Source organism: Helianthus annuus, chromosome 16, assembly GCF_002127325.2.
Source record: "Helianthus annuus cultivar XRQ/B chromosome 16, HanXRQr2.0-SUNRISE, whole genome shotgun sequence".
NCBI lineage: Eukaryota > Viridiplantae > Streptophyta > Magnoliopsida > Asterales > Asteraceae > Helianthus > Helianthus annuus.
This window is the reverse complement of record NC_035448.2, coordinates 1,076,980-1,094,067: the sequence shown is the minus strand read 5'-3', so window position 1 is coordinate 1,094,067 and position 17,088 is coordinate 1,076,980. Positions and strand designations below refer to the sequence as shown.

At 33.3% G+C, this 17,088-nt stretch overlaps 1 protein-coding gene and 1 pseudogene across 10 annotated transcripts; both read left to right on the top strand.

The window, feature by feature from the left end:
- The first annotated feature begins 196 nt into the window (after positions 1-196).
- On the top strand, positions 197-15,853 carry LOC110915671 (probable inactive purple acid phosphatase 27). 10 transcript variants are annotated; one of them, XM_035985966.1, is made up of 18 exons: positions 197-416; positions 1,436-1,442; positions 1,525-1,660; positions 1,744-1,864; positions 1,948-2,039; positions 2,114-2,210; positions 2,386-2,584; positions 11,693-11,784; positions 11,874-11,946; positions 12,409-12,531; positions 12,614-12,706; positions 12,775-12,904; positions 13,456-13,537; positions 14,311-14,446; positions 14,523-14,728; positions 14,804-14,929; positions 15,014-15,323; positions 15,428-15,853. In XM_035985966.1, the coding sequence occupies exons 9-18, from the start codon at positions 11,908-11,910 to the stop codon at positions 15,725-15,727; spliced, it is 1,545 nt and encodes a 514-aa protein (XP_035841859.1). In that variant the 5' UTR covers positions 197-416; positions 1,436-1,442; positions 1,525-1,660; positions 1,744-1,864; positions 1,948-2,039; positions 2,114-2,210; positions 2,386-2,584; positions 11,693-11,784; positions 11,874-11,907; the 3' UTR covers positions 15,728-15,853. The 10 variants fall into 10 exon arrangements, with proteins under 10 accessions (XP_035841859.1, XP_035841858.1, XP_035841854.1 ...); XM_035985965.1 differs by having other exon boundaries at positions 1,378-1,442; XM_035985961.1 differs by having other exon boundaries at positions 986-1,442.
- LOC110917310 lies at positions 1,420-2,584 on the top strand (annotated as a pseudogene).
- Positions 15,854-17,088: the final 1,235 nt, after the last annotated feature.

Below are 17,088 nucleotides of genomic sequence, written 5' to 3'. Positions count from 1 at the left end.
TAGAGTTGTACCTTAAGCTTGGGGGGTTTTCCAAAAAAAAAAGTTAATACTAATTCATTTATATATACTCTAATTTACAACATAGTTAGGCTACATATGGTTGTACTCCAAGCTTAAGGTGTGTTCTCTGCAGTTTGGTGTTGTACCATATGTTAATTTGATTGTAACCCTTATCCATTTACATACACATTTATTCCTAGCCAAACACACGTAGAGAGAGAATGGGAGAAACCGAGAGGCAGCGTCGCCATCCCACCTTCTGCGGTACCACAGCCACGGTGGAGCTGTAGCGGAGTCACGGCGGAGATGTGGTGGTCGCGGCACCGCCAAAATCCAAATCGAAAGCTCGCAGCGTTATCTACTTCGTCAACCACAACCCAAGCGATGGTTTTCATCTGAGATTAGGGCTCCAACAGGTACCTTTAACAAACTGGGTTTCTAATTTTAGTTAACTTTAGGTTTATGTTATTGTTTTCAGATTTGAGTGTTCTTCTTCGGCTCCTATTTGGGTGGAGCAACTTTAATGTGTTCATATAATTCAATTCGAAAGTTGTTGCGAATGTGTACGATTTGTAAAACTGATGCAGAATCAATAGAAGTTAATATATTCAAACTATGTATGTAAAAGAAATTGACAATGTTATTATTTTGCTGAAGATGAACTCCAAGAACTAATTGGAGTTTGGTCCATATTCATCAAAACGAACAACCCACCTGCTTAAAAGCCTAACTTTTTTTACTTTTGAGCTCTTTTTTTTGAAGTATATGTTTTATGATAAGGTTAATGAGGTGTACCCTACAATATTTCCTGTGACAAATGATGGTATAACTTTATGGTGTACTTTCAGATTCTACAAGATAACCAATTAAGAGGCTATATGCTTTAGCAATACAATCTGGGCAACTTTCAACCGGTTTAACCGATTTCTTTTTTGAGCTATTTCTTTTTAAACTTCCTGATTAGTCATATACCTTTAAAATGAAGACGAGAGCGGAGCTGGAGGAGATTGCTATTTCTGAAGCAGATGTTGCTCGGTTGAAGCAAAAAGTTGCGAAATTGCATCAACAACGCCACCATCATCTCCATGGCTACCTTTCTGATGCTTCTGATGGACACCAACATCTCCATAACTATAATTCTCATCACTGAGTTATTTTTCTTAATAGAATGCTTAGTTTTACGATGGAACATATCAACTTTTTGGAGGCGTTTTAGCGTTTGGATGTGCTTTAAGAGAGTGATTATGTCATTTAATTAATCATAACTGGAAAATCAACTGCAGTAAATCTGTTATAAGATAGAGTGTTTTGACCTTTGTTGATGTTTTTTTGGATTTCAACTTACTGATGTACTCATTGTAATATTTGATGGGAGAGTTTTTCAACAAGATTTTGATTCTACAATTGTTTATATCAACCATGAACGAAAACAAAGATCAGAGGTAAATCTACTCTAAATATGATGTTGATTTCGATATAGATCAGTATGAATGGGTTGATTTGGGTTGTGTTTTGATTCTTAAGGTGACAAGCGAAACTGGGTCAAAAGTCATCCGAAGTGTAGTCAAATACTAAACCCCCAAAAACGAATCCGTGATACAATCTGAAAATCACTCTCAGAGTTCAGCAGCTGGATGTCAAGTGCGAGACTAAAACAAAGGTAATTAATTACCTAACTCCTCCTCTTTAACTTGTCATATTCATTTTTTACTTTTTTTGGGGGCATGGGTTTTGCTTTTATAGGATAATGTGTTCGTCAATGTTGTCGCTTCCATACAATACCGGGCTCTCGCTAATAAAGCAAGCGATGCTTTCTATAAGCTCAGCAACACCAGGTCCTAAATCCAAGCCTATGTGTTTGATGGTACAAACAAACATTCATCCACTCAATTTATGTTTATATAACTGTATTCATTTTCTAATATGGGATGTTATATATATTCTTAGTCATAAGAGCTTTTGTTCCAAAGCTGAATCTCGATGACACTTTTGAGCGAAAGAATGAAATTGCAAAAGCCGTTGAAGAAGAACTTGAAAAGGTATCGTTTATTGATTATTGATTATTGATTATTGATTATTGATCTGTTTTATATCTTCTTAATATTCTTTGTAGGCGATGTCTGCATATGGATACGAGATAGTTCAGACATTGATCGTTGATATAGAACCCGATGAGCATGTTAAGAGGGCAATGAATGAGATCAATGCGGGTAAACTTCTAACCATGTTTTCCAAATATGATTTTTTATATAAACGTTTACTTTTTTTTTTAATTTTGGCTGCTCAAGGATTAAAAATAATACATTATAGTAAATATTATATTATGAATAATAGAGGTAATTTAAAGAAAAAGATAGGCAAAGTTGTTAACCAAGTATATTGCAGCTGCAAGGTTGCGGATGGCAGCTACTGAGAAGGCGGAAGCTGAGAAAATTCTGCAAATCAAGAGAGCCGAGGGGGAAGTGGAGTCCAAATACCTGTCGGGTTTGGGTATAGCCCGTCAACGGCAAGCCATTGTGGACGAAACCATTCAACATTGATTGACCTAGGTGGAATATAACAAACAACTGGCGCAACGCAGCAGGTACATCTTCTATTGTTCTTAATTTGTAGGATTCATTTCACTTTTTTCGTCTGAGTCTTTTCTGGTCTCTTTGTTAGTCTCTGACTGTATCTTCATTTAACCGTCAAGATACAACCTGGTTGTGGTTGTTAATGTCTTTACATTGAACAATTGTTTTTGGTCACACACATCACAATGTATGTCCGCCCGTATCGACTACACCGACTACATGTCAATTTGGTTCGCCGCCGCGTCGCAACGCGCGCGGTCCGGTTTTCTAGTTTAAATTTAAATAATATCAATTAATAACAAGTTTATGCATTATAGTCTTGTACATTGTGCTTTAGAACTTTGTTGTTCCGTAGGTTGTTGTAATTGGATTGGAAAAAGATGATTTTTATCTTTGTTATTGGATTGGAAAGGAAATCATTGAGGTATAGGTATCATCTGTCACAGGTATATGTATCATCTATCATAGATTCTAGCATCCTTTTTTTGTTGGGATTTGTGTAAGTTCTAATATATTTGTTACGAGGTACCATTTATTACTATTTATAGAAAGGAGGAGCCCCTAAGTCTTTTTTAGGCGTCCAGAGCCACAAGAACAAGTGGTTTGGAGAAGAAAGAAGCGAATGTGATGAAACACGTCTTTATAATCCCGTTCTGAGAATTGATGAGGAGTTTTAAGTTGACACAATCTAGATGTTTAATAAGTTGATACTATAAGGCTAAATCAATGGAATCTAAATTTCATTTTCAAAAGTTTTTGGTTCCCATAATTTGTTAGACCTAGAATCTAAATTTCATTTGTTTGTTTGAGAAATGGAATTGAAACGTATTCACTAAATCGTGAGTTTCGTTTGCGATTTTACGCTTTGTCTCGCCGACGCAACGTGCGGCGGGCAAAAATCTAGTTAAACATGAAAAATCAATATTACGAAATAGTGAATTTTAATAAAGTTTAAATTAACATAAAATTTCATAGTATTATATATTCCTATTAATCTTTTCAAAAGATAAAAACTTTCATAATTACTTATATCATATCATCATAGGGTTAGGATATAATAGGAAGTTTTTTTTTGCTAGGAAAGCTAGGAAGTAATGTTGACCATCAATTGATAAATCAAGGGCTAAGATTAAATAGGTGAAATTGAAGAGAAAAAAGAGGCGCGTGAGTTTGTGTAATGACATTCTAGTCAATCCAGAACAATAGTTTCCCTCTCCTCCAATTTTCCCCTATTTTTTAAACGTTAAAAACCTTTTCATACGATATTATTTTTTTTTATAAAAATTGCACCAAAAAACGAGCGTTTTTTTTCTTTAAAACGAGTGTACTATTGCTATATTTTCGAAAAAAAATCGAAAACCCAGTTGCGTAAAACGCAATGGACAAAAAAACATAAAAATTAATTCTTTTCTAAAATGCAATGCACCAAAAACACAAAAAATGTCTTATTTCTAAAACGCAATGGCCAGAAAATACAAAGAAATGTCTTATTTGTAAAACGCAATGGCCTAAAAACACAAAAGAAAGTGTTCATTCTAAAACGCAATGGACTAAAAACACTTCAAAATGTGTTTTTCTAAAATGCAATGGACCAAAAAACACATAAAAATGTCTTTTTTTTTTTTCTAAAACGCAATAGCTTAAAACACAAAAGAAAGTGTTCTTTCTAAAACGCAATGGACTGAAAACATATAAAAATGTGTTTACCTAAAATGCAATGGACTAAAAACACTTCAAAAATGTGTTTTTCTAAAACGCAATGGCCAGAAAACACATAAAAATGTCTTATTTCTAAAACACAATGGCCTAAAAACACAAAAGAAAGTGTTCTTTCTAAAACGCAATGGACTGAAAACACATAAAAAATGTGTTTTACCTAAAACGCAATAGACTAAAAACACTTCAAAATGTGTTTTTCTAAAACGCAATAGACCAAAAAACACATAAAAATGTCTTTTTTTCTAGAACGCAATGGCCTAAAAACACAAAAGAAAGTGTTTTCTCTAAAACGCATTGAACCGGGGTATGTTTTGTCTGTGAATTGTCTGAACCAGGAAGTAGGAGATCAAAAATTGTCTACGAATTTTTGTCTACGAAATGAGGCAATTTCCAGAAAATTAAATTTCCTGATGCAGTCTTATTAAAGCAAAGAAGTGATGTGGAATTGGTTCGTTCGAGTGAAATTAGGTCAAGTTCACCGGCGCCGGAGTTAGGTTTTAGATCGGAGAGTGTTGTTAAGTCGGTGCTGATTCAAAGTCCGGTTTCTTCGTTGACTTCTCCGTCTAAAACGAGAGAGAGACTGATTTATATTTTTTATACATAGTTTTAATATTTATAATTCTATTTTTGTTTTATTTATTAAATAGATTTTAATTAAATGAGTAAAATTACCAATTAATTGAGTTAGGGTTAAAGGACATAACGTGCAGTGATTTGCAAACATCAAGTACGTTTTTTGTACTTTTTGAAGACAAAAGACACACTTTGCAATCTAGTATAACATAAAGTACGATTTTTGTAATCTACTCTTAAATTATCAGTTATTTACTTAAGATGAGTAGAAGAGAAAATTTAAGGATAAGATTTAGTACTTATTTGTTATTTAGTTAATATTAATATAAGATAAACATGAAAGAGAAGCGGGAAAACAAAAAATTAAATGCCTTCAATAAATGACACGACTTAGGCTAAAGAGTGTAGGGGTCATGGTTGAGACATGATTCGTCACGTAGGAACATGAATGGAATGCTACACCATCCCCTTGCATAATCCACCATAGTTTGCATGATTAAAACCATGGCAACCATGGTCATGATCACACCCATTAGCCTTACAATAATAATAATAATAATAATAATAATAATAATAATAATAATAATAATAATAATAATAATAATAATAATAATCTTTCTATACTAATAAACAAAAATCCTTTTTGGACACGTGTCATGCTCTAGTAATTTCTCACTCTTATTTTTGTATTTATCTCTTTTATTAAATAATAATAATAATAATAATAATAATAATAATAATAATAATAATAATAATAATAATAATAATAATAAACATCAATTTAACTAAATCTATTTATCTCTTTTGTTTTCTTAATCTGAAATTGATTTCTTTTTTAACTCTAAAGTTTCAATCTTTGTCAATTTAAGTCTAAAGATTCAATCTTTGGTATTTTAACCCCTTTGATTAATTTGATTTTTCACTTCTAATTCAAAAGTTTTCATCTTTTGCAATTTAACCCCTTTAGTTTTTTATTACTTTCAATCCAAAGGGTTTCATCTTTCGCAATTTAATCTCAACACTTTTTTTACCTTCAACTTTAGTCTCTTATATACTTTTCATCTTTCATAAATTCTCCGTTTAATGTTTCGTTCTAAATTTCCGAGTTAACACGCCGCAACGTGCCTGTGGGGTTCAACGTTTCATCTGTTTTTTTTCCTGTTTGACATGTCCGTCGCAACGCGTCATGCTCTGGTAATTTCTCACTCTTATTTTTTTATTTATCTCTTTTATTAAATAATAATAATAATAATAATAATAATAATAATAATAATAATAATAATAAACATCAATTTAACTAAATCTATTTATCTCTTTTGTTTTCTTAATCTGAAATTGATTTCTTTTTTAATTCTAAAGTTTCAATCTTTGTCAATTTAAGTCTAAAGATTCAATCTTTGGTATTTTAACCCCTTAAGTTTTTTTTTTTTTTTACTTTCCATCCAAAGGATTTCATCTTTCGCAATTTAATCTCAACACTTTTTTTACCTTCAACTTTTGTCTCTTATATACTTTTCATCTTTCATAAGTTCTCCGTTTAACGTGTCGTTCTAAATTTCCGAGTTAACACGCTGCAACGTGCGTGTGGGGTTCAATGTTTTTTCATCTGTTTTTTTCCTGTTTGACATGTCTGTCGCAACGCGTCTATTTTTCCCGTTTGATAGGTTTGTCGCAATGTGCGAGTCAGAAATCGACTTAGTTATTTTTTTCTCGGATTTACACATAGGCTCGTGGTCGCCAAAGATTGAAACTTTAGAGTTAAAAAAGAAATCAATTTCAGATTATGAAAACAAAGGAGATAAATAGTTTAGTTAAATTGATGTTTAATATTATTATTATTATTATTATTATTATTATTATTATTTAATAGAAGAGATAAATAAAAAAATAAGAGTGAGAAATTACCAAAGAATGACATGTGTTTCTCACTCTTATTTTTGAATTTATCTCTTTTATTAAATAATAATAATAATAATAATAATAATAATAAACTAATAATAATAATAATAATAATAATAATAAACATCAATTTAACTAAATCAATTTAATTAATTATAATTTGAACATTTTGTTTAGTTTGGTATCAAATAAATTTTAGGAAACCTAAAATAAAATTAACTAATATTATTTATCATTTATATATTTACGGAGTTTTAAATAAAGGGTTAAATTTATTGAAACTTCGTTAATAAATTTTGCAACAACAGAATAATCTATTTTAATCACGGAAACCAAACTTTGTATTAATATATTAAATATTTTTATTTTTATTTTCACTTTACAAAATTACATTTACTCGACCTATGTAACACATGAGGTTTTCTAAGATATAACTTTTTATTATTTGATATATAAAATTAGATTTATTCAATTCGTACAATACACATGGTTTTTTAAGAATATATATTTTTTAATTATTTAGTACAGAAAATTACTTTTACTCAAACCGTGTAATGCGCATATTTTTAAAGATGTAATTTTTTTTATTGTTTGGTATATAAAATTACATTTATTCAATCCGTGTAATAAATGAGGTTTTTTAAAGATGTATTATTTTATTATTTGGTAAACAATATTACATTTATTCAACCCATTAATACACATGGTTTTAAATATATAACCTTTTTATTTGGTACATAAAATTACATTTATTCAACCCGTACAATATGGTTCTTATAGATATAACTTTTTATTATTTAATATATAAAATTATATTTATCCAACCTGTACAATGAGGTTTTTAAAGATATATTGTTTATTATTTAGTATATAAAATTTATTTATTCAACCCAGTGTAATAACTAGTAATAATAATAAAATCGATCTATGCTACCAAATACTTTGTAAAAGTTGTTGTCTCCAAATAAGATAAGGAAGAAGAAATCGAAATAATTTGAATAGCAAATTGATCAATCTTTTAGATCTAATGTTTTCTAGTATACGTGATACCTAAAATATTTCCTCTAAATTATTATCAATTAAATATGGGATAACTGGATATTTTCCTCTAAATTATATTATATTATATTATATTATATACTAATAAAAATTGAACTGAATGAACAGTACATTATATACTATTATATAGGGAAAAGATCAAATAGGAAGTTAATTTTCGCTAGGAAGGATAGGAAGCCATAGGATTATGACATGTGGCAAATTTTAAAATAAAGAGAAAGGGTATTTTAGTCAATCCAACTCCTTCTTCTTCCTTTTTAAAAACCCAGTAAATTCAAAAACCCACCATTTTCAAAACCCACCATCTTCAACTATTTCTTCACTTTCTATCTCAATAATCACTACATTATAGTGCGATTTTCATCACCAATCAATGATTCAGAACCCGATCAACGTGTTCTTTAGCTTTTTTTGAAAAAAACCCAGTTTAATTTCATAAAAAAATCTCGTTTTTTCCGGTGATTTTGGAGATAATCACTCGATTCGTTCGATTCGAGCGTTGATAAGTGTTTCTATCATTCAAAATTTGTCAATTGATGAAGAAATCGGCTTCGATCCATGTAAGAAATTCTTTAATTTCATTTTCATGATCTGGGTTTTTGATTTAGTCATTGCGTTTTACAATCTTTGCGGGGGTCCGGGGGCGGCAGCCCCCGGTAGCGGGGTCCCAGGGGCGGCAGCCCCTGGCGGGGTCCAAGGGGCAGAGCCCCTGGCTCGGAAAATTTTTTTTTTCGATTAAATTGCTGTACTAAAAACGCATCAGAAAAATTAATTTTCCATAAATTGGCTCATTTCGAAGACAGTAATTCGTAGACAATTCAGACAGTTCACAGTGACACATTTTTTAGGTGTTTTCAGTCTATTGCGTTTTAGAATGAGTCATTTTTAAGTGTTTTCTGGCCATTGCGTTTTACATATAAGACATTTCTTTGTGTTTTTGGTGCATTGCGTTTTAGGTAAAACACATTTTTATGTGTTTTCTGGCCATTGCGTTTTACAAATAAGACATTTCTGTGTGTTTTCTGGCCATTGCGTTTTACAAATAAGTCATTTCTTTGTGTTTTTGGTGCATTGCGTTTTAGGTAGAACACATTTTTATGTGTTTTCTGGCCATTGCGTTTTACAAATAAGACATTTCTGTGTGTTTTCTGGCCATTGCGTTTTACAAATAAGTCATTTCTTTGTGTTTTTGGTGCATTGCGTTTTAGGTAGAACACATTTTTATGTGTTTTCTGGCCATTGCGTTTTACAAATAAGACATTTCTGTGTGTTTTCTGGCCATTGCGTTTTACAAATAAGTCATTTCTTTGTGTTTTTGGTGCATTGCGTTTTAGGTAGAACACATTTTTATGTGTTTTCTGGCCATTGCGTTTTACAAATAAGACATTTCTGTGTGTTTTCTGGCCATTGCGTTTTACAAATAAGTCATTTCTTTGTGTTTTTGGTGCATTGCGTTTTAGAAAAATGTCATTTTTTAGGTTTTTTTTTTCATTGCGTTTTACGTAACTGGTGGTTTTTCTATTGCGTTTTACGCAACTGGGTTTTAAATTTTTTTTTAAAATATAGCAATAGTATACTCGTTTTAAAGAAAAAAAAACGCTCGTTTTTTTGGTGCAATTTTTATAAAAAAATAATGTCGTATGAAAGAGTTATTAACGTTTAAAAAATGGGGGGGAATTGGAGGAGAGAGAAACTATTGGCTTGGATTGACTAGAATGCCCTTGAACAAACTCACGCGCCTCTTTTATTCTTTTCAATTTCCCTGATTTAATCTTAGCCCTTGATTAACTTAATGAATGGTCAAGATCACTTCCTATCCTTCCTAGCCAAATAAACTTCCTATTGTATCTCCACCCCTATTATATATTATATTATATACTAATAAAACAAAAAGTGAATGAACAGTACATAAGCTTTTTTTTTTATATGTGGTATTTAGTGGTTTTTTACATGTGTTATGTGGTTCTTTTATATATCTTAGACCGTAGCGTATGGTGGGGCGTGAGTTAGGGGCATGGTTCGACACGTGGAGTATGTGGCACCCAAGACCAAAAGCCTATTTCAAAGGGGTATGGTGGGGCGTGGCTGGGGTGGTGTGGAAAAAAAACAATTTCAAAGGGCTAGTGCTCCTGGCCAACGAGGTTCCGCCATGTCATGTTCGTAGCCCCGCCCAACGCTCGGGCTGAAACCCCCGCCTAAGGGGCCACGCCGAAACCCAAGCTCACCCGGGGTGGTGACGTGGGCGTTTGTACCCAACCCCCGCCCATACCCCATAGTCTTATGTAACTTGCGTTTGTTTTTTATTGATGTAATTCACGTGTCCGTATTTTTTGATCATATCAAGATTTTTTTTCTCTATGGGTTGCTGTAATTAGTGTAGGTGACGTAACAAAATAAACCGATACCGATCAAATTCCCGTTGTGTTGGTATATTTTTAGTCATATCATGATTTTTTTTTTCTCTATTGGTTGCTATAACGAATGTGAGTACTGTAATTAAACGAACTGATATCCACCCACCGCGCAACGCGCGGATTTAATAACACTAGTTATACGAAAGAGTCCAAAATTGACTCGATCTCTCCGCAATCATTGGCCGTATACGAGAGTTCAAAGATTCTCCCTCTCTAAACTATAAAACAAACAACTGAAATGAATTAGTTGACTTGCATAAGTTGACTTCATCCTCCACTCAAATTAACGTTTGGATCACTCAAAATTTCTGACTTTGGGAACTTCGAAACAGGATATTACTTCGAATCTTCCGAAACCACATAATAAAACCCAAAACCCTCTAACAAACAAAAAACCTGTTTCTTGCCTGTAAGCTGTTTGTGAAATTGCCTCAATGAAGATCCTATATACAATTGCCATCTTTTCATTGTCATTTTATGCTGTTTTAGCATCACCCCATATAATCAAAGATGGTGATTACCCCATCACCGAACAACCCTTGTCGAAAATCGCAATTCACAGATCTGTTCTTGCTCTTCATAATGAGGCATCGATTAAAGCTTCCCCTACAGTTCTTGGTCTCAAGGTAAAAGCTATATAAAATACCCGAGTTAATTACTGTTTTCGTCCCTGTGGTTTGTGAAAAATCGTTATTTCAGTCCATTAGTTTAAAAATTGCGATTTCAGTCCTTGTGGTTTCACTTTCGTAACCATTGCAGTCACTGTGGTTTCACTTTCGTAACCATTTCAATCCATTTATTCTGTAAGTACAGGGACTGAAATGGTTACGAGGTGGACTGAAATGGTTACGAAAGTGAAACCACAGGGACTGAAATCGTAAGTTTTAAACTAATGGACTGAAATAGTGATTTTTGACAAACCACAGGGATGAAAACAGTAATTAACTCAAAATACCCTCATATGTAATTTTTTTGAGTTAATTACTGTTTTCGTCCATGTGGTTTATCAAAAATCACTATTTCAGTCCATTAGTTTAAAAATTGCGATTTTAGTCCTGTGGTTTCACTTTCGTAACCATTTCAGTCCCTGTGGTTTCACTTTCGTAACCATTTCAATCCATTTATTCTGTTAGTACAGGGACTGAAATGTTTACGAGGTGGACTGAAATGGTTACGAAAGTGAAACCACAGGGACTGAAATCGCAATTTTTAAACTAATGGACTGAAATATTGATTTTTTACAAACCACAGGGACGAAAACAGTAATTAACTCAATTTTTTTTTAATTGTACTATAAAAAATTTAAATTCAATCGGACACTACGAATAGCTATTGCTATGAGTGAGATTTTACTGGTTACGTTTGTTTTTTTTTTTTGTTTATTTGTATGTATAACTTAAGTTCATCGACATGTATTATCGAGACTAATGATGATTAGTTGTTCATTTGATTAAGGGTCAGGATATTGAATGGGTGACTGTGGTGCTTACGCACCCGAAACCATCCAATGATGATTGGATTGGAGTATTTTCTCCTGCTAGATTCAAGTAAGTTTGGGTTCAATATTGTATGACTAGTTACATTTTAGTTGTTGAATTTAATAATAAATTGAGATTTTAAAATAATAATAATGCAGTGCATCAACTTGTTACTATGAGACTGCTGATTCTATGCAGCAGGTTCCATACATATGCACTGCTCCAATAAAGGTGAGTAGAGCATCAGTTATAGCTTTGGTAATTTATATTAGACCATGTGTAGTGGTAAATCAAAATAATGCCCTCACCATGGGGCATTATTCGACACGTGTCATCCCAGTCAGCATGGGGCGTTATTGCAAAAGTGGCGTAGTGGGAATAATGCCCAAATAATGCCCTTCCAATCATTAACAAAAAAAAAAAAAAAAAAAAAAAAAAAAAAAAAAAACCAATCTATTCTCTCATTGACCAGTCAAACCAAAGTCAACCCATCACAATCCCATTTTGGCGTTTTAATAAACACGCCGGACCCATTTTTTTTCGAAAAAAACGCCCCAAAACGCCTAGCGTAATGGGGGGAGGGGCGTTATCAGGCGTTTTTTTTTTTATTTTTTAAAAAAAACGCCCCACTACGGGTGGTCTTATATATGTTTGAAATATGTTGACTTTATCTGAGTTTGATTCTTTTCACAGTACGCATTTGCAAATTACTCGAATCCCGGATACGCAAAAACAGGCAAAAGTACGTTAAAACTACAGATAATCAATCAACGAGCTGATTTCTCGTTTGCCTTATTTTCCGGTGGATTATCAAATGTATGTATTTTTCATATTATATGATCGTTCTTCCATATTTGTTTCGTTCTTATGAAAATCGTTATTTTTTCTTATTTTGCAGCCAAAATTAGTGGCATATTCAAACTTCATTTCATTTGCAAATCCGAAAGCACCCCTTTATCCACGCCTCGCTCTAGGAAAATCTTGGAATGAAGTAAGTCTTGCAAATGTGTTTTTATATACGTCGTGAACATTGTATATATGTTTATTTTGTTAATGTAGATGACTGTGACATGGACAAGTGGCTACAACATAAACGAAGCAACGCCTGTTGTCTCGTGGGGAGTCATTGGTGAACGAGCTATGCTTTCTCCTGCGGGAACACGAACATTTCATCAAAATAGCATGTGCGGTACGTTCACTTTACTAAAAGAGTAAAATGCCATTTTCGTCCTTGAGGTTTGGCCGGTTTTGCGACTTTTGTCCAAAGGTTTGTTTTTCGCAATTGATTCCAAAAGGTTTTAAATCTTGCCATTTTCATCCGGCTCGTTAACTCCATCCATTTTTCTCCGTTAAGTCAGGGGTATTTTCGTCGTTTTTGTTAACTTAAAGGGCAATTTGGTCTTTTTCAGGGGCATTCGATTTTTTACATAGATTGAAAAAGACTGAATTGCCCTTTAAGTTAACAAAAAAGACGGAAATATCCTTGATTTAACGGAGAAAAATGAATGGAGCTAACAAGCCAGATGAAAATGACAAGATTTCAAACCTTTTGGATCTAGATGCGAAAAAACAAACCTTTGGACGAAAGTCACAAAACTTGCCAAACCTCAGGGACGAAAATAGCAATTTACTCTTATTGAAATATGAATTTTATATTAGGATTAGGATTGGATTATGCAGTTCTCATAGGTAATTTTCATAAATTACATTCTTAATTATAAAAGTTGGAACTTTCTACAGATTCACCTGCAAGGACAGTTGGCTGGCGTGATCCCGGTTTCATACATACAAGTTTCTTAAACAATTTGTGGCCTAACACCAAGTAAATATTTGTAGAGTTAATTACGTTTTTCGTCCTTGTGGTTTGTTGAAAATAACCATTACAGTCCACTAGTTTAAAAATTGCCAAAACAGTACCCGTACTTTTATGCAAAATGACCATAATGCCTCTCTTAATTAAAAAAATATAAGTTAAATAAACACGTTCACACACCCAGATCTAAACCAACACACGCAATTTTTAAGTTAAATATAAGAAAGTACTGGTACTGTTTTGACAATTTTTAAACTAATGGACTGTAGCGGTTATTTTCAACAAAACATAGGGTCGAAAAATGTAATCAATTCAAATTTATATTAGAGTAAACTGCCATTTTGGTCCCTGAGGTTTGATTACTTTTGCCACTTTAGTCCAAAACTCAAACCTTTTGCATCTGGGTCCTGTGGTTTCAGTTTTATTGCCATTTTGGTCCAAAAATGAAATCAGGTCATACTTGTCTTATAAAATCCTGTAATTTTGTCATTTTCCTCAGGGGCAAATCAGGTCATATTTGTCTTATAAAATATGGTATTTATCTATAAAAAAGAAATGATCATTTTGCCCCTGCAGAAAATGACCAAATAACAGGATTTTATAAGACAAATATGACCTTATTTCATTTTTGGACCAAAATGGCAATAAAACTGAAACCACAGGGACCCGGATGCAAAAAGTTTGAGTTTTGGACTAAAGTGGCAAAATTGACCAAACCACAGGGACCAAAATGGCAGTTTACTCTTTATATTATAATTTGAAGTTTTAACTACAAATTCCAGGTATTTTTACAAAATGGGACATAAGTTAGCTAACGGTACATACATTTGGAGCAAGAAGAAATATTCATTTACGTCGCCTCCTTACCCAGGACAGGAATCGTTACAACGTGTTGTTATATTCGGTGACTTGGGGAAGGTAAACGTAAAGCTAAAACTTTCATAATCTAAGTACGGTAATTAAATCAGTTACCATTTTTTAAAATATATTTCAGGCAGAACGTGACGGATCCAATGAGTACATGGATTACCAACCCGGTTCTCTTAACACGACTGACCAGCTGATTAAAGACATTAATAACATAGACGCTGTATTCCACATAGGAGATATAGTTTATTCGAACGGGTACATTTCACAATGGGACCAATTTACGTCACAAGTGGAACCCATCGCATCCGTTGTGCCATATATGGTTGCAAGGTTTGTTTCGTTTTCGTACTCGGATTTCGCAGATGTTTCAATCATTTATTAACGTTTTGTAACATTTTCGTGTAGTGGTAACCATGAACGCGACGTGCCTGGAAGTGGATCGTTTTATGACGGTAATGACTCGGGTGGCGAATGCGGTGTCCCAGCTGAGACAACGTTTTATGTTCCTGCTGAAAATAGAGCTAAATTCTGGTAACAAAAGTCGAATATTTGATAATTCGGATCGTTTTTTTATTAATTTAATTGATGTTTTTTTTTTTTTTTTTCTTGTTGCAGGTATTCAGCTGATTATGGAATGTTTCGTTTCTGCGTAGCGGACACCGAGCATGATTGGAGAGAAGGCAGTGAACAGCACGCGTTTATCGAGAAATGTCTCGCATCAGTAGACAGGAAAAACCAACCGTGGCTAATATTTGCTGCTCACCGTGTGCTCGGTTACTCGTCAGATTATTATTATGCATTGGCGGGCTCGTTTGCAGAGCCCGAAGGAAGAGAGAGTTTGCAGAAGCTATGGCAGAAATACAAAGTGGACATTGCATTTTACGGTCATGTCCATAACTATGAACGATCTTGCCCGGTTTATGAGGTACAATACTTTGCATTTTAATCGTGAGTACCCGTTACTCAATAAGTCACGGGACCCACCAAAACCCTGCTAACGAATTTTTAATTTTTTAATTTTTGGCTTAGGAACAATGTGTGAACTCTGAGAAATCTCACTATTCTGGTACGGTGAACGGGACAATCCATGTTGTGGTGGGTGGGGCGGGGGCCCACTTGTCGAAATTTAGTGAGATTAATACGACTTGGAGCTTATATAAGGATCTTGATCACGGGTTTGTGAAAATGACTGCATTTAACCAATCATCACTCCTGTTTGAGTACAAGAAGAGCAGAGATGGGAAGGTGTATGATTCATTCACCATCTCAAGAGACTACAAAGATGTGTTGGCATGTGTACATGATGGGTGTGAGCCTACCCTTTTTTAAATGTTGGTAAAATGTTTCTGTTTTTATTATGAATCAACCTTTTTTTTTAACTGTTGTCTTTTGATTGTCCTTTTGTCCATAAACCAATGCCAAAATAATGAGAAAATGTTTTTTTTTTCTTGTATCTAACATAATATCTTGAGTTAAATGTCATTTTAGTCCCTGTGGTTTGGGCTATTTTGCCAGTTTAGTCCAAAGGTTTCATTTTTAACCTGTGGGTCCAAAAAGGTTTCACAGTTGCCATTTTAGTCCATTGGGTTAACTTCATCCATTTTTTCTGTTAACGAGAAGGCCAATTCGGTCATTTTATATGGCTGAATTGCCCTTTTAGTTAACAGAATTACATACAAAATGACCAAATTGGCCTTCTCGTTAACAGAAAAAATGGATGAAGTTAGCCAAGTGGACTAAAATGGCAACTGTGAAACCTTTTTGGACCCACAGGTTAAAAATGAAACCTTTGGACTAAACTGGCAAAATAGCCCAAACCACAGGGACTAAATTGCATTTAACTCTAATATCTTTTTTAGCCTTTCTTATGGAGATTCTTATGTTAAATAAGCGGACTGTCGTGTTTGTGTTGATTATAGACAATTAAATAAAATTCACAACTACCTATAAGTCTCTTAGGAATGAAATCTTTGTTTAAGCCCTACCTAAGATGCTTTCTTTAGTGTTCTTTGTGTCGTAAAAAAGAGCATGTGGTGCGCCTAGGTGCAAGGTGGCCTCAGTTTGTTGTGCTTCTACCACCTACAAACGAGGTAAGTACAAGAGTCGGGTGAATTGGTGCGCCTCTATCAAAGGCGTGAACGAATGCGCTTCTATGACTTTTCAAGCCTATAGTTTATTTTATTTTTGAAAGGCTGACTCACACACAAATTAAAGTTCAAGACATAGTGGATATGATCACTGTAAGACTAGAATATTACAACCCAGATCTAAAAAAAAAAAAAAGGTAGCCCTTTGGTCTATTTGAGGAAATTTATAGGAGGCTTATAGCCAACAATCAGAAATTTAAAAAATTGAAATCATAAAATCATACATAGAAGAAACGAAGAAAGAACTAAGGATTATAACAAATTCTCATGTTTATTTAAAATAGTCAATAGGATTATAACCAATTCTCATGTTTAGCAGGAGAAGCTCAGACTACCGACGAAAATCATACAAATTTTGACGTAGAACTATAGGAACATCTACAAAAAATAAAAAATGAGGAGAATCTTCCCAAAATAAACCTAACAAAGAGAAAAAAACAAACAAGAAACATAAATATGCCCCTTCATTATACAAAGGAATCTCTACAAAAATAAGCTTTTATAACCTTTCATTGTATGACCATATAATAATATAATGCCTAT

Bases quoted from the DNA above. Each gene is read 5' to 3' on its own strand.
- LOC110915671 (XM_022160402.2), top strand. From the start codon at position 10,672: ATGAAGATCCTATATACAATTGCCATCTTTTCATTGTCATTTTATGCT. The intron at 13,538-14,310 runs GTAAATATTTGT...TACAAATTCCAG, and splicing joins AATTTGTGGCCTAACACCAA to GTATTTTTACAAAATGGGAC. The intron at 15,324-15,427 runs GTACAATACTTT...TTTTTGGCTTAG, and splicing joins GATCTTGCCCGGTTTATGAG to GAACAATGTGTGAACTCTGA.